The sequence below is a fragment of the Cucurbita moschata genome, unplaced genomic scaffold (genome assembly GCF_002738365.1).
Source record: "Cucurbita moschata cultivar Rifu unplaced genomic scaffold, Cmos_1.0 Cmo_Scf00020, whole genome shotgun sequence".
In the NCBI taxonomy this organism is placed as follows: Eukaryota; Viridiplantae; Streptophyta; class Magnoliopsida; order Cucurbitales; family Cucurbitaceae; genus Cucurbita; species Cucurbita moschata.
In genome coordinates, this window is record NW_019268536.1 from 1,934,307 (window position 1) to 1,950,621 (window position 16,315).

Sequence of the window (16,315 nt, forward strand, 5' to 3'; positions counted from 1 at the left end):
ATAATTTATATTCATCTCGAGTAACTAGAACTAAATTTGGACAATTGAAAGTATAAAGATAAGAATGGAATGAACTTCCACGACTAAAATGATGTTTTAACCTTTAAATTGCTATGACATAAACACGTAGAACGGACACTCGTCTCCTTGACATCGACAATCAAAATCTCTCGAACATAATAAACAAAATATGCAAGTATGTGAAGATCAACCATCCATCTTTTTTTTAATAGATAACTTCATTAGATCTAAACAAAAACATGTACTTTACTCCGTCAAATATGGTAAATCTACAAACAATTGCCCAGAAAATACAAATGATACATGGCAGAATATTCGAATCGTTTCCTCACACAAGAAGAGCGGCAGAAATCCCATTCAAGAAAGAAGAGAAAAAGGAGGGGAAAATTGGCCAACCTTAGTGTGAGTATAACAAATCCCATTCAGCTAACAAGGTGTCTTGGAGAATTGTTGAACATACTGTGCCACATGAATGCTCTTGAAAGCACCATCTCAAGCTCTTGATGGGTCCAGTTTTGAGTTGGAACATGCTGGAGAAACATCACCAATTCTTGAAAATCAAGTTTCTGCAGCTCTTCAGACCACTGAAAAGTATGTAGAAAGAACCTCTAAGCCAATGTTATAGCACAAACAAGATCTTCACTCATTATTTTAAACAGGAACTCAGAGAGATCATAATCTTAGGATCACTCATGGTGATGTAAACCATTTACAACTGCATCAAATTATCAGAACAAATGTCCTTCCAGAGTATAACACGTCGAACGAAAATACATTCGTCGAGCCTAGGAAATTCTACGTGAACATTGGTTAGAACGAGTAGCTTTTGCTTCAAAATACATGGTGATCTAGAAAATGCTCGTGCTATCTATATATCGCAACAATTTTATGTCCTTACCGTCAAAAGAAAACTGGCAAATATGTAGACAAGGAAATCTGGCAATGAATCCCCTTCCGCAAGATAAGTATCCCATAACCGGGTAACAAGGTGGAAAGGAATCTGATGGAACAACAAAACCATCAACATTGCATTATAACTGATGAGAGCACGAAGTATATAAATGCTCCTGCCAGTTTTACCTTTCCATATTCATTAATTACAGAATGTGACTGGAGGAAAATGCAGTAGTATATATATATATATATATATATATACAAATGTCGTGGCATACCTCGCGTATCAGAAGACAGTTGAACCACCGAAAAGCGAATTGAAGAAATTCCAGACCCTGCTCCTCCATGTGTCTTGACACAGGTTCTGGCCAAATTAAGGAACACACAAGATTGGTTAATGAACGGCTTACCATATCCAATTCTGTAGGCTGTGAGGGAGATCAAAAGAGAGTTACCATCAATCCTCCTAACCAGCTCCTTCAATTTAAATACAAGCCTCTGAATTCCGGGTTGTGCAAACGTGTAATGATCTTGCATACCATCGAGCAATTTAGAAAGACACCAGTAGCAATCGGCCTCAATGTTTGTGATCTTGTCGGGAGATAGATCAGAGATGGACCATTTCTCAACACCACCTTCTAAGTATTCCGACAAGAAGACAACTAAAAATGGAGTAGCAAGATCATTTATTCCCTGAACGTATCCACTTGCAGGATGCCGAATAGCCCTGGGTTGAAAATAATTGGGTAAATGATATATAATACATCAATGACAATGTCGTGCAATGTTCCGCAGCTCGGTCAGTGTCTACGTATAGAATAACTAAGAACATTTTACGCCAATAAATAAAAATTGACTCCAGAGTTTCAAAAAGGAAAATGCACTTTGTATGTAAATAAATAACTAAACTTATACTTCGCATGTAACTTTTGATCACATCAAAAACTCCAAGTTATATTTTGTAATGACATCCTTCGATAATTGATTCCCGATGAAGCGATTTTCATAAGCTCCTAATAGGAAAATCGATACTCGTATTCAAATAAATAAATAATTCAATCCTCCGTATTCACCTTCAGACTACATCAATGAAAAAATTAGTTGAAGTTTCAGAATGTAGTTATACCCAAACAATAACATGTCTCTAAGAAAGATCTCCCCTCAAAATTCTATTGATGAAATAATATAACGAAATAATAGTAATAAAATAACGAACAAAGAAATTTGTCACTTGGTACAAAAAACAGCTATAAAGGCAAGGATAATGCTTTACCAAGTATAGAGAATACGCTCCAAAGATTTCTGAACTTGTGCTTGTTGAAAGAAAGCAACGTCAGGTACAGTTCTAGGACAATCAACAGCAATCTAACAAAAACAAAATTTCAAGGATTGGTAGAACTAGAGAATAATATTATAAAGTTCAGCACTAACGTGGCAGTCATTACCTGGCGGAGCATGTTTATCTCATCATCAGAACGTTCGGTATCAGGAACGTCATAGAACTGTGCAACACTGTCGAGATACTCAAGCCTCTTTCTTCTTAGAACTCCCTCCTTTCTATCTGAATTAGGTGGTGCATAGCCCTGTGGTCAGTGCATATTTAAATTGTGGACAAGCAAATAAAGGATTTCTATCAGACAAGTTCAAAGTTAGTTCAAGATGAAGGTAGGCAAGTCTCTGGGTAATTTTCTATCAGACAAAACCAAAAAAGTAAGGAACTCCAAGTAAATACAAGAAACTAAATAAAACAATGAAGAACAGAGCGCCCTGGGGAGGAACAAACACAATAATCCCAGAAGCAAATCCACGACATGGAAGATCACTCAAACTAAACTAAGGAAATGCATAATCAGCATCTAAACCACTGCCCAATGGACAAAAGCCAGAAGAGAGAAGCATAACAAATCCAGCTACAGAGGCTGCTCCAACTCCCAAATGAATGAAAAATAATAAAACAAACACTTACTTGGACAAGGAACCTGCAGACTCCAAAAACTTAGGAAGGCCCTCAGTAATATCTAAAAATTCTGAAGAAGCATCCAATACCACATCTTGTATCTTTCCATGTTCATGTCACCCAAACTTCACAAAAATATTCAGCCAAAAATTATCTCTTCCTCGTTTGATTATTCGTCTTTCAGTTCTAGTTGTTCTTGGGCTACAAGTGACTGCTTCACCTGAATTTTGACCAGCCCTCTTCATCACTAAATGGTTTTCAGATTTCTTCCACTCAGAAGTAACTTGCAAACAAAAGCCATTATTTGGGGGCAAATTCATCCTTCATTTAAATTCTTCCTTAGTAATCTATTGGCCAATTGGTGCTGTGTGATACTTCTATTCCATCATCTTTCTCCGAAGTTGCTCCAACTATATGAGAACGGTCAAGTTTTCTCTTCCCAGATCAATGTTGTTAAGGCTTTCATCTTTTTCATTTCTTATCTTCAAGAATTTTAAGTAGATTAAATTTTTGCCTCCAGTCCATGCAATTATGTTTCAAGTGCTCGTCTTCCACAGTTAGAATTATTGTTGTAATACCGATTTGTGAGGAGCCAAAAATTGAAGTAAGAAGTATGAAAATAGTAAGGTTTCTTTGTATAACACCATATAAAGAAAAACACAAAGGCTGATAACTTAAGAGGACTATCTTTCTCCATAATTTTTTTAACTGAATATTTTCATCTATTTGTATCTCCTAAACCACGCTATATAGAACCACCTAATTTTGACAACTACGCACCCTACCTATCCCATATACCACCCCACATCATGTTCATTCACTCTTATACTAATTAAAATCTGATATCAAACATCCGCCATAATTTCATTTGGCGAAAGTAATTCATTCAATAGCCATTTCTTTCATCCCAAATCATGTTCATATGCATCTGGTTTCCTCTTTTCACAAAAATAGTACAGTAAGATAATCAAAACTCTTATTTCACAGCATTAAATTGTTTTAAAACTCTGGTTTGTCTAAATTTTGTTTCAAAACTCTGTTCTGCAAGCTAATTTTAGAAATTATCTTTTTGTTGTTTTTCAATCAAGAAACCATTTCGAAAGTGTCTTTTATTCTTGCACATTCATTTACATCTTCTAAGAATAAATTTAAAACTATAATACATATGAAATCGGTGTCTGCTTAAACATAAAATTGATGATATAAATAGTTAACTTAGAAAACAACAGGGAAATGGAAAACAAATGTTGGTTTTGCTTCCTTTTTCTATTCGCTTTCAGTTTGAAACCTGTTTCTAAAAATTATTCTGTGAAACTAGATTTCAATATTAGCTCCAAAACGGCCTTAATCATCCAAAAATATTAAAAAAAAAGGAAGAAGGAATCCTGCTTTTTATCAAGCAATCAGAAATTAAGCCAAAATCAGTATATCATCCAACTTACCAAAAGAAGCCTCCATATATTTGGGCGCATATATGGGGGAATGCCACTCCACGCTAGCTCCCGCAACTTGTCTGCATAGCAAATAGAAGGGAGAACATTTACATACATATTTTTCAGCAGCAAAACTAATAAGAAACTACTTTTTAGAGTTGGCTAATAGCCTATCGCATCTATGTCAAGCTGTAACAATAAAACGTAAGTACCACAATGTGTTTCTTGTTCCTTTACCTACTTTCAAATGTCCATAGGTATCTGTAACTTCCAGATGGGGGGAGGATTGTTTAAAACAATACATATGCATACCTAATATGATTGTTGTCCCCGAGAGCAGCGTTGTGAACTTCATCACCCTTGCAGAATCTGTTGCTCTAGCACCCATTATTGGTTTTTGGACTTCTTTAGTAAGATCCTCAGTGTTAGATGTCGATGATTTTGACTTATTAACAATTGAATTATTATTTATAATCTGAAGATCTTCCTATATTGAAAGAGAGAGTTTCACTATAATGCGCCGTGTCATCCAAAAAAAAAAAGTTATAACTAAATTAATATGAAAATTTTCAAACCAGTCTCACCTCCTCAGATTTGGCAATGTGATTGCTTGTACCAGTATCATTATCCGATAAGCTCCTTGAATAATTCGACGGTTTATCTGATACACTCGAGGAGTCGAGCACATCTGCTGTTCTAGTTAGCAATACTTTACCAGGAATACTGCGGCCTTTAAGCAGCCTGCATCAGAGATCCTAGATGTGTGATTAAGAATTTAATAAGAAAAATACAAGAACAAAACCAGAAGCTCAAGCTCATAGCATGTGAGATATCATAAGCAAAGAAATTTTGATCTTCAACAGACAACAGTCTCGAGGATAATAGACGTAATCAATAACAAAGTAGACTACACCAGGTAACTTTTGATGAATTGGAGCACTTACTAAGTAACAACAAGATAGTTATCCAATTTTTGTAACTCAATTATCAAAATTCAATGTAATTGGTATCTGATTGAAATTTCCAACCACAAGTGTCGACATTAACAGCCCCAATGTGTACTTAATAAACTAACAATTAAATTTCCCAGAAACCAAATGCAAAACGGCATCGAACCCAGATCGTATCCAAGTAAGCCACAGCTCACATAACAAGATCTAAAGAACCCACGAAAATTTCCTCAACAATCTAGCAGAGGCTCTGAGGATCAAAAGCTCACAGAGTTGAGGAACTGAAACCGATGCGCATGAAGAATGTCTGGAATTTATGGAGCTACCCGATTAAAAGAAAAAAATGACATCCGGAAAAAACGAGCCATAATTAGAATTAGAGATCAAAATCTTACTCGGCCGACTAGGATTTGAAATCCCGTGAAGAGCAAAGCAGGAGAGGCGGAAAAAAGAGAAGGGCAGGGAAATGAAAGATTTGGAAACAAGAGTTATTTGGAATTGAGATTAGTACCCTTGTACATTTCTGAGGGTCTGATTGAATCTAGAATCGAGATTTGAGATTGTGCTCTCTTTTGGTTGTCGATCTTCAGCGCCAAGACTGTCATTGCCACTGTTCTTCATGTTCGCTCAAACCGAACCATGCTCCGTTTGCTCTCCCTGATATTTCTCTACCCCCGACAGGAGGTAGCAAATTATTGTTAATTTGTATTTTACAATAATTTTACAATTTTAAGCATAAATGAGGAATACTGAATCTATGATCATATATCAATGAGGAATACTAACTCCTATAAAAATAAATATTAATTACAATAAAAATGATCAAAGATTTATGAGTGAGAAATACTAATTCTATTGGTATGAGCTCTTTTGGAGAAGTCCATAGAAAAGCTATGAGAGCTTATGATCAGAGTGGACAATATCATACCATTGGGAAGAGTCGTGTTTGTCTAACTTAATAATGAACTTAATAATAAAATATTTTATTGAGTTCGTTCGAATTATTTGAATCATTTTTATTTTTAATACAAATATAATGCTAATATGTAAAACATTCAATAATTTTTTTTTAAAAATAATATTTAAATAACTTACAAATTTATTTTAATGATGGCTGAAAAAGAGGTAAAAAAATAACGATGAAATTAAATATAATAATAATAATAAATTTAGACCGGTTAAACTAAACTTATAAAATTCTAAAAAATAATATTTTGTTGTTAAAATGTACTTAATCGTATTTTAATAAATAATATTTTGTCTCCATATTTACAATTAATTATAGAAATAATATTTTATTTTGTTATAAAATATAAAATATGCAAAATTGTAATTATTTTATTTTCTCCCACCCCAAGTTTATTTATTTTTGAAAAGAGAACAAAATTAGTTAGAATCTTACTAACATCCACGAGTAGTGAGCTGATTGTGATATATAGCGGGCCAAAACAGACAATATCCACGAGTAGTGGGTTTGAATAGTTACAAATGATATTAGAGACAGACAATGGGAGGTGTGCACGTTAATCCCCAATGGAGGTGGATTGTGAGATTCCACAACGAAACACATTTCCATTAAACCAGTTTACGAATCATAATACACAAAAATAAATGATTTATTGTATACTAGCAATAGTACAATGGGAGTGTAAAAGACTCGCAAGCTACAAAAAGTACATATACAACAAGAAAGCCACAATTTAAGTAAAAAAATATCTATATAATGAAATGCTCAGCATGGTGAAAAGAATGTCCGGTCAGGCGGTAAACGGTGGCGCATTGTGGACGGAGACGGCGTTCAAGAGGTGGTGCGTTGCCTTCTCGAAATTCACAAAACCCATAAACCAAAACTCATGGCCGTCCACGGTGGTGATCTGGAGGTACCTCGCCGATGGGTTTCCCGGCATCGTCACTGGGTTCACTGCTGGTATATGCGACAGCGGTATCATTACCTGCCCAATCCCAACCACATCAGTTTTCATTCAAACTGTATTCAATATCATGTTCATAATTTTGTAGAGAAGAATTTGTTAGGGATCCGATCATGAATTTATAAGCAATGAGGCCTTTCGAGAAGGCCGAGCCAGGAGAATTATGTTCAAAGTGGAATATATCATACTACGAAGATGAGTGATCCCTAACATAGTATCATAGTCATGCCCTTAACTTAGTCAAAGAAGTTGTGAGTCTCGAAAGTGTAGTAAAAAAGTGACTCGAGAATCGAACAAATAATGTACTTTATTCGAAGATTCCAAAGAAGAAGTCGAGTCTCGATTAAAGAGAGACTGTTCGAGAGCTCAATAGGTCTCAAGGAGGTTCTATAGTTTAATTTGTTCGAGGGGGAGAGGGAGGATGGTTGAGAGTGAGCCTCACATCAGCCCTAATCCGATCTATGAGGCTTTTTTGAAAAATGACAGCAAGGAAACTTATGCTCAAACTGGACAATATTATACTACGGTGGAAAGGTGAGTTTACCTTGTAGTAGCTCCAAGATGGTTGACCAGAGGGAGCGGTGAAGTAAAGTGGGCGATCGCTACAAAAACCCAGACGCACCGTCGACAAATACAGAGTTCCGGCCACCGGACCCGTCGCGGTGGAGAGATAGCAAGCAAAGCTTTTCATCAGCTTCTCATTTGGCTCCGTCGCGAAAGTCTGCTTAAACAGAGACTCAAATCCGCCTTCCGTTATAGCCTTCGCCGTCAAGTTCAATTTCCCCCAAGCCGCCTCGGACATCGACGGTCCAGTCCTCACTGCAAAATTAAAATTCCAAAATCCTTAATAAACAAACCGAAAGCCCTAATTTCAGCGCTAATTTCAATCCATCACCAAATTCACTTACGATTATGCCAGATGTTCCGCGCCATAGTCTCTGCTTTGTTGCTCCACGAATTGAAAGCGTGTACCACAGGCTCGAACGGGTTAGTACTCGGCCGATGATCCATCGGAGAGTACTGCACGTACGGATGGTGGTGGATCTTCTGCTGGTCCGCGGCGTTCCAGAACGCCGCCTTATGGTTATCCGGATGCTCAGAGGGAGCCGCCGGCGGCCCCATAACGTGTGTCCCCCATTTCTTTGATTCCTCCTCCGTGGAGGGCGGCGGAACAGGGGAAGCCTGAGATTCGGTGGGTTTAGGATGTTCAGATGCTCCGGCCATGGTGGATTTCCGATTGAGAGATGATGGTGGAGGGGGAGGGTTTTATAGGGATGGATCGGGATTGGGATCGGAGAAAGGCGACGCGGTTTCTGGAAGAAGGAATTGTAAATGATTCCTTCGGTAGAAAGAAAAAGGGAAAATTCGAGGGGTTTTGGAAGGATTTTTCAAATGGAAAATGACGGCGGTCGACGGTGGACGGAGTTGTGAATACGAAAATGGAAAAATCTGGAACAATTGAATTTTCATCGATGACGAATTAGTTCTTTTTTTTATAAATTAAATAATATATATTTACCACGTGGCACGTGTGGTCTCATTCACATTCTAAGCAACGTGGCGCCAGTCCCAAGTTTTAGAACGTTTCATGAACGGAGGAGGCATCCTTCCGTCTCGCTGCCGTTTGGTCACCCCAAGGATTAGACCAAAAAAATTGATAATTATTATTTTTATTTATTAAATTTTAAAAATATAATACTACTTACTATTGATAAAAATATTCATAAAATATTCATAAAACTTTAATAATATTTTTTAATTTTAAAAAATATATATAAAATATATTTTTATAATTTGTTATGGATAAGGATCACTTTATATATTTTGTGAAAAAAAAAATTCATAAAATTTTAATCATATTTTTAAATTTTTAAAAAGAAATATAAAAAATATTTTTATCATTTGTTATAGATGGAGATCGTTACTGCTAAAAGTACGTTTGAATTTTAAAAAGTTTCATTAATATCATTCTGTTATAAATCATGACTCTTCACCATGGTATGAATATTGTCCACTTTGAGCATAGCTCTCATAGTTTTGCTTTGGGCTTCCCCAAAAGTCTCATACCCATAGAGATAGTATTTTTCACTTCTAAATCTATGATCTTTCCACTAAATTAACTGGACTCACTCTCAATAATACTCTTAGTTAGTGTTATATTTTAAAAATACTTATGAAATTTTAAAAGTAACTTTAACTATCTTTACCTTTTTGAATAAAAGTTTTTAAAAAATTTACTGTTAATATGAGAACAAAAAAACATTAATCACACCTCATAAATTATCTATACTTTTTATTGTTATTTGTAAAAGTTCATGAATATTTTTTCAAGCATATTAATAATTTATTAGTAACGGTAAGAGTGTTTTTTTTTTTTTTATAAATTAAATATGCTTTTAAAATTTTAAAAAAATTTAAAGGTAAAAAAGAAAAGAAAAGAAAAGAGTATTAATTAAACGAAATTCAACCGTAAAAAAAAAAAATTTAAAAATTAAGTATTAAAGTATTTTTTAGTTTTATTTGAAAATTTAATTAAAAACTTAAGGCATTTTTATTGACTTAGCGAATTAATTAATTTAGGATTATGTTTGAGGTTATAATTTTTTGTAAATTATTATTTTACGATATTAAGTAGTTTCTTTACTTCCGGCGATAAAAATCTACGGAAGACTTCACCTTATTCAGGAAGATTGTTAGGAATGCTTTTGGCGGTTGATTCCGAAGTTCATGCTCATGTTCTTCAGGTGTGTTTTCTTTAATTTGGGTTTGTTTTTCTCATTGTTCACTTGGATAAAGATGGATATGGGCTTCTTTGTTTAGCTGTTCTTTTGATTTCTGGAATTATTTTGTGCGTCGAAGATGCTTGGGATGGGGATTCGCAAGAGCTCTAAAAAGATTGCCATATAACTAGTTTATGGATTTATGTGTTAGGTTTTATGAGAGAAGAGTTCCAATTGTTTAGGGTTTCTGAATTGTGATTTTTCTGCACTAAATTGTTATGTTTATGTCGATCGGGAATTGTGTTAAGTCTCGAATGTTGAAGAACGGTAATATTTAACTGGTTTATGTATTCTTTTTGTATTGATTGGGTTAGCATTGCTTCTTCTTTTGTTTAATATTTCTACAAAATGGTTCACTAGACTGGAGTGTTAAGAGATATAGGTTGTGATAATGTTGAGCATGCAAACTTTGTACAATATATGTGATAACGTTGGCTTGTTTTTGGTAAAAATGGCAGTTGAGTTCTTTGTCATTCTAAATGTTTTCTTTGGAATTCTTCACCATTTTGTTATCGATTAACTTTTAAGCTGACCAAGTTTATGAGTTTCGAAATAGCTTATTGATCGTTCAATTGTGTTTTCAAGTCTTATGTTAGTATGTTGGGGACAATTTTTAATGTACAGAAGGAATGTTATTTCAGAATGCAGTTTCCAACAATGGCTGTAATTCTTAGGCTTAATGGTCTATTTTCATTTATCTTTTATTTTGTCTAGTAGCACATGAAGTTAACATATGATTTCTTATTGAGCTTTTTTTTTTTTTTTTTTTTTTTTGGAACTATGCGTTTAGTATGGTGAATCAGGTTGTAATAAAATTTTAGAACTAGATACTAATATTCAGTCATAGCAGTCAAAGTTGTAGATCAAAAGTAAGTTCAACAAAGAAAAACTTCTTCCTAGATGTTGCTAGCCTATCTAATACTTGAATCCGGTGTCCCGATAAACAATTACAGGCCCCTGTTGCTAGGCTCGATTCAAGAAGGCATTGATTGGGGTTGCAAGCTGACTAATTTTGTTGATTCCAGTGATTGGATTATAAGCATGTAAGAGCCCTCCTAGATATGCTTCCACTGGATTTCATGTCATGGACTTCGATGATTGGAAATCTTTGTTTAAATGCAAAACACCTAGAAGTTTTGTCCCTTTTTGTCCATAAGTTCCAATGCTCATCAGGCTTTAAACCCGATAACCACATTTTCGCTGTTGTTTTCAAATCATGTGCTGCCCTTTTTGCCATCAACGTAGGAAAGGCACTTCAAGGTTATACAGTGAAACAGGGGGAATTAGCATGCCAGTCTGTGTATAAGGGATTGCTGAACTTGTATGCCAAATGTGGTGCTTTTGATGATTGTTGGAAATTATTTGAACAGTTGGAATACCGTGATGTTGTTACCTGGAACATAATCTTATCTGGGTATTGTCGGTCCCAAATACATGATACTAGGGCTATGAGATTATTTGTTAAGATGCATGCAGAGGGGGAAGTGAAGCCGAGTGCAATTACAATTGCTACCATTCTTCCAGTATGTTCTCGTGTAGGGCAAGGTGTTGTTGGGAGGAGCATACATTCTCATATCATGAAAACTGGATTGGAAAGGGATACTCTTGTTGGAAATGCTCTCATATCAATGTATGCAAAATCTGGGCACTCACAGAACGATTTATATGCTGCATTTAACAGCATTATTCACAAAGATGTTGTTTCATGGAATGCTATAATATCCGCTTTGGCAGAAAAGAATTTAATGTTTGATGCATTACACTTGTTCAATCTGATGCTGAAAGAACTCATAGAACCAAATTATGTAACAATTGCATGTATTTTACCTGTTTGTGCTTCCTTTGGTAAGCATGTTTCCTACAGGTTTGGAAAAGAGATCCATGGTTATGTGCAGCATAGGACTGAATTGATGGAAGATATTTTCGTCTGCAATGCATTGATGAACCTTTATTTGAGGGTTGGACAGATAGAAGAAGCAGAGATCTTGTTCTGGCACATGAAGCAGAGAGACTTAGTTTCATGGAATACTTTAATTTCTGGATATTCATTAAATGATAAGTGGTTGGAAGCTGTAGATCATTTCTGCAAGTTACTATGCTTAGGGATTGAGTTTGATTCTGTAACTTTAATTAGTGTTTTACCTTCTTGTGCATACTCGCAAAACTTGGGAATGGGGAAAATGATCCATGGTTATATTATTCGTCATCCTATTTTGAGTGAAGATCTAACAGTTGGAAATGCTTTAATTAACTTCTATACAAAATGTTATGATATCAAATCAGCATTTCAGTCATTTTCCATGGTTTCTGGTAAAGATTTGATATCTTGGAATTCAATGCTTAACGCTTTTGCCGAGTTTGGGAACCATACTCAATTCCTGCATCTCCTTGGCTGGATGCTGCAGGAAGGATTCAAACCTGATCATTTTACTATCTTGAGTATAATCAGTTTTTGCGTTACAGTTTTAGGAGGAAGGATGGTTAAGGAGACTCATTGTTATTCAGTTAAAGCTTGTTTCCTTGAGGGTGATTCTGGTCCTACTATACTCAATGCTCTTCTTGATGCATATTCAAAATGTGGTAATATAGATTATGCGTTAAAGATTTTTGCAGGCTCATCAGGAAAAAGAAACTTAGTGACATGCAATTCGATGATTTCTTGCTATGTTAATTGTAAGTCGCCCAGTGATGCGCTTTCAGTATTTGCTGGGATGTCTGAGACTGATCTTACGACGTGGAATCTGATGATACGGGTTTATGTTGAGAATAATAGTCCTCGAGATGCTCTCGAACTTCTCCATAGGTTGCAAAATGAGGGTATGAAACCGGATGCAGTGACTATCATGAGCCTTCTACCCCTATGCAATGAAATGGCATCATTTCGCCAGTTGAAAGAATGTCATGGATATTCAGTTAGATCATGTTTTGAGGATGTATGCTTAGACGGAGCTTTACTTGACGCATATGCGAAATGTGGAGTTGTAGATTGCGCTCGTAAGCTTTTCGAATCGAGCTCTCAGAAAGATTTAGTTATGTACACATCAATGATGAGTGGGTATGCAATGCATGGGAGGGGAGAGGAGGCACTCAAGGTTTTCAATAACATGCTAGAATCAGGGGTTAAGCCGGATGATGTGGTCATGACTTCCATTTTATCTGCATGTAGTCATACTGGTCTTGTAGATCAAGGTTTAGACATATTCCATTCAATGGAAGAGGTTCATCACATCAAACCAACCAAGGAACACTATGCTTGTGTGGTGGATCTCCTCTCACGATGTGGCCGAATCAACGATGCATATTCTTTTGTGATTGGTATGCCTATCGAGCCTGATGCTAATATATGGGGGATACTTTTAGGTGCCTGCAAGACTCACCATGAAGTGGAGTTGGGCCTTGTTGCCGCAGAGCACCTTTTTGAAACTAAAACTGATGATATAGGAAATTATGTGGTTATGTCAAACCTTTACGCTGCAGATGCTAAATGGGATGGTGTCCTTGAGGTAAGAAGGCTGATGAAAGAGAGGGAATTCAAAAAGCCACCTGGTTGCAGTTGGATTGAAGTGGAAGGAGAGAAGAACATTTTTTTAGCCGGAGATTCCTTACATCCTCAAAGAAACATAATTTATAATCTCTTAAATACATTGCATCTGCAAATTAAAAGAACTTTTGATATAAGTTGATGAGCATTTACATATTGATATGTTTTGAAATGTTAATTATTCCCTTGCACGTTGGTCAAATCTGATTCTTTGTCCTGCAGTTTTGAAAAATCATAACCTTTTTGCCCCTTGCTTGGTGAGTTTCCAATGGAAATTCAAAAGTTTAATAGTCTTTTCGGTTCTTTATTGAGAAATTTTGTCTAAGAATGCCAGTCTTCTTTTGCAGGTGAACGTTGAAATTTTTGGCGACTACAATGTACGAAATTTGAGGTACGTGTAAAGAATTCTTCTTGACATGTCTAGTAATATGAGGTATGAGTATGTGAATCTCTAACTTCAAAGGAGTACATGTTAGCTAGCATTGAGCGATTTTTATATTGGCTCAACGATCAACTACTTAGTAACTAACAAGGGTTCAAAGTTTGAATATTAGTTTGTTTATCTAAGTAACCGTATATGTGTATGTGTATGTTTAATTTCTTAAGCTCTTAAAAATACATAGAAAATGGTTAATTTTATCCTCAATAACCGTATTCCTATTTTATAATATTTGAGAAACAATGTGAACTTGCATTTTGCACATTTTGATCTTGGCTATATCAATAGTCAAGAAAGGGAGGAGGAATAAAGAAAAGGGCGGAAAGAAAAACAAGTCTTATCACGTTACGAAAAATTGACGGGTGGAAGCAAATAAGCCATTTTTTCCAAACGTGAAGGGTTACAATGTCAAGTTTAAAAACTAATGGACAAAAATGGTACCAAATCTAAACCTCGACAAACGAAAAATGATTTCTTACAGGAAACTCGATCTCTACCTTGAACTCCACAAAATTAAATGAAATTTTTTGCAAGGACAGGGATTGAGACATCCTCATCTCCACCTCGATAAACATTTTTATAAGCAAATGACAAGTGGTACTATTGTAAGAGAGAGAACCACTTGATGTTGTTGCTATGAAATGAGGTGCAACAGTAGTTTCGAGATTTTTGTAAGTTGATATACACATTCTTAGTACGATTTTCTATAAACTGAAACATCTATACTATAAGAAAAAATGGAACTAAACCATTGAATCAAATTACCGTGTCAAAATTTTATTTTCCTACTTTTATTCCGACAAAAAAATGAATGTCTTCTAAAGAACAAAGAACCCTAATTTATAAGTAGAGCAAATGGAGCAATAAACAATTAAGGAAAGAAAGAAAGAAAGTCAAATGAATTTGGATATGATGCAAAGGTCAAGCTTTCAAACTCACTCCCCACCATGGAAAGATTCTCATTGGATTCGGATCCAACAAAGTCCAGACAAGACCCATTTTTTCCCCTTAACCCAGATCCGAATGGGTGAAAACAAAGGTAAAGTTTTGCCTTTTTTCCCCCCACTCTCCCCTCCCCACTCTCTCCACTACCCACTCTCGCCTTTATGCTTGCCGGGACCCGGTAATCCTCTTCCCACCTCTTTCCGGTACTCCACCCCCGCCATTTTTTCCGATTTGGTACCCCCACACCTTCGATTTCCCTGCTGATTGAATCTGGAAACCATTTCCGGGCGCTTGCCCTGTTGTTTCCGAAGCTCATGCTCGTTTAATCGCTGCAAGGAGTTCTTCAATGGGTTCTTCTTCTTCAGGTCTGTTTCCTTGGAAGTGGGTAGTTTCCTGTTTGTTTGGCTAGGAAATAGACGGTGATGGGCTACTCTTTTCTTTTTAGTGGAAGCTCGATTTTGATGCTGTTTGGTTAAGCTGTTCTTTTTGTTTTCTGGAATTATTTTGCGCGTTGTTTATCATGGGTTAGCCATTTCAAGATGCTTAGGCTGTGGATTCGCGAGAGGTTTAAAAAGGTCGCCGTAAAACTGGTTTATGCATTTAGATTCATGGGAGTTCCGATTGTTTAGGGTTTCTAAATTTTGGTTTTTTCTGCTCTAAACTTTTGTGTGCTTATGTCGATCGGGAATCGTGCGTGTACTTTTGTTTCTTTCTATAGTCTATCCTTGACAAGTAGTATGTGAATATTAACTTGTTAAGCTTGAAGTTTCTTTAAGATAATCTTTTGAGCTTCACTTTGACCTTTCAAACTAAATTTTGCAGTTTAATTAAGAAATCAATCCCTTTTGTCTGATGGGCTGATTCGTTGGGCATCTACAATGTTTTTGTTTTTGTGTTTCTAACACTAAAAGTTCAGACTTCTAAGAACAAAACAATCATGTTATTGGCCTTTGGTGCTATATATAGCTGGAAAAGATGACAATAAAGTTGCATATATGGATAATATTTGTGATCATCCTGCAAACAAGGTAGTAGGTGAATTTACAGTGGCTGTTATTCATTGAAAGCATGCTAAAATAAAGTGATTCCTTTGCCTTTTAGTTATCTTGGTTGCCTTTATCTTGTATGGTGTATTGTTTATATTTAGAATCCTGTGCTTGAAGGTGGCATTGGCATATTTAATATGCTATAGAGCATTTTCCACAAACTCAGAAGATTACAATCGGGGATTATTTTGCTTACGTCAATGCCCCCTGGAGGCTTATGGAATGATGGACTGCTTTCATACTGTAAGCTATAGCTATCTGAATGGTACGTCTGCTTTCCCTGCCAAGGCTGGCCTTAGCTTTAAGTGAGCATGAGTATACAAAAAAAAAAAAAAAAAAAAAAAAAAAAAAAAAAAAAAAAAAAAAAAAAAAAAAAAA

At 35.7% G+C, this 16,315-nt stretch overlaps 4 protein-coding genes across 7 annotated transcripts in view; 2 read left to right on the top strand and 2 right to left on the bottom strand.

Annotated features, from left to right (window-relative positions):
• Positions 1 to 201: 201 nt before the first annotated feature.
• LOC111457675 (TBC1 domain family member 22B-like) lies at positions 202 to 5,942 on the bottom strand. The gene is made up of 10 exons (XM_023100026.1): positions 5,767 to 5,942; positions 4,890 to 5,046; positions 4,618 to 4,792; positions 4,315 to 4,385; positions 2,361 to 2,498; positions 2,189 to 2,280; positions 1,371 to 1,642; positions 1,194 to 1,279; positions 920 to 1,021; positions 202 to 605 (listed from the first exon to the last, which is right to left on the bottom strand). The coding sequence occupies exons 1-10, from the start codon at positions 5,874 to 5,876 to the stop codon at positions 444 to 446; spliced, it is 1,365 nt and encodes a 454-aa protein (XP_022955794.1). The 5' UTR covers positions 5,877 to 5,942; the 3' UTR covers positions 202 to 443.
• Positions 5,943 to 6,850: 908 nt separating this feature from the next.
• Positions 6,851 to 8,649, bottom strand: LOC111457677 (GEM-like protein 5). The gene is made up of 3 exons (XM_023100027.1): positions 8,095 to 8,649; positions 7,731 to 8,005; positions 6,851 to 7,207 (listed from the first exon to the last, which is right to left on the bottom strand). The coding sequence occupies exons 1-3, from the start codon at positions 8,408 to 8,410 to the stop codon at positions 7,013 to 7,015; spliced, it is 786 nt and encodes a 261-aa protein (XP_022955795.1). The 5' UTR covers positions 8,411 to 8,649; the 3' UTR covers positions 6,851 to 7,012.
• Positions 8,650 to 9,803: 1,154 nt separating this feature from the next.
• Positions 9,804 to 15,808, top strand: LOC111457652 (putative pentatricopeptide repeat-containing protein At5g08490). Of its 2 annotated transcripts, XM_023099983.1 has the most exons (4): positions 9,804 to 9,930; positions 10,920 to 13,764; positions 13,855 to 13,898; positions 15,714 to 15,808. In XM_023099983.1, exon 2 carries the CDS (start codon positions 11,028 to 11,030, stop codon positions 13,647 to 13,649), a length of 2,622 nt encoding a protein of 873 aa, XP_022955751.1. In that variant the 5' UTR covers positions 9,804 to 9,930; positions 10,920 to 11,027; the 3' UTR covers positions 13,650 to 13,764; positions 13,855 to 13,898; positions 15,714 to 15,808. The 2 variants fall into 2 exon arrangements, with proteins under 2 accessions (XP_022955751.1, XP_022955750.1); XM_023099982.1 differs by having other exon boundaries at positions 10,920 to 13,898.
• LOC111457653 (uncharacterized GPI-anchored protein At1g61900-like) overlaps positions 14,984 to 16,315 on the top strand; it is a 5,043-nt gene continuing 3,711 nt past the window's right edge. The window contains exons 1-3 of one of the 3 annotated variants that reach the window (XM_023099984.1): positions 14,984 to 15,256; positions 15,714 to 15,922; positions 16,055 to 16,202. In XM_023099984.1, coding sequence (XP_022955752.1) covers positions 15,887 to 15,922; positions 16,055 to 16,202 — 184 coding nt within the window. In that variant the 5' untranslated portion in view covers positions 14,984 to 15,256; positions 15,714 to 15,886. Of the gene's footprint in view, positions 15,257 to 15,713; positions 15,923 to 16,054; positions 16,203 to 16,315 lie in introns of those variants that run through there. The other 2 variants (XM_023099986.1, XM_023099985.1) reach the window with 2 other exon arrangements.

Coding starts and splice junctions, on each gene's coding strand:
- LOC111457675 (XM_023100026.1), bottom strand. CDS start 5,876: ATGAAGAACAGTGGCAATGACAGTCTTGGCGCTGAAGATCGACAACCA. Junction 4,386..4,617: donor GGGGACAACAATCATATTAG/GTATGCATATGT, acceptor TTTGCTATGCAG/ACAAGTTGCGGGAGCTAGCG. Junction 1,022..1,193: donor ACTGTCTTCTGATACGCGAG/GTATGCCACGAC, acceptor TTGTTCCATCAG/ATTCCTTTCCACCTTGTTAC.
- LOC111457677 (XM_023100027.1), bottom strand. CDS start 8,410: ATGGCCGGAGCATCTGAACATCCTAAACCCACCGAATCTCAGGCTTCC. Junction 8,006..8,094: donor GCGGAACATCTGGCATAATC/GTAAGTGAATTT, acceptor TTAATTTTGCAG/TGAGGACTGGACCGTCGATG. Junction 7,208..7,730: donor CATCTTGGAGCTACTACAAG/GTAAACTCACCT, acceptor GGGATTGGGCAG/GTAATGATACCGCTGTCGCA.
- LOC111457652 (XM_023099982.1), top strand. CDS start 11,028: ATGCTTCCACTGGATTTCATGTCATGGACTTCGATGATTGGAAATCTT.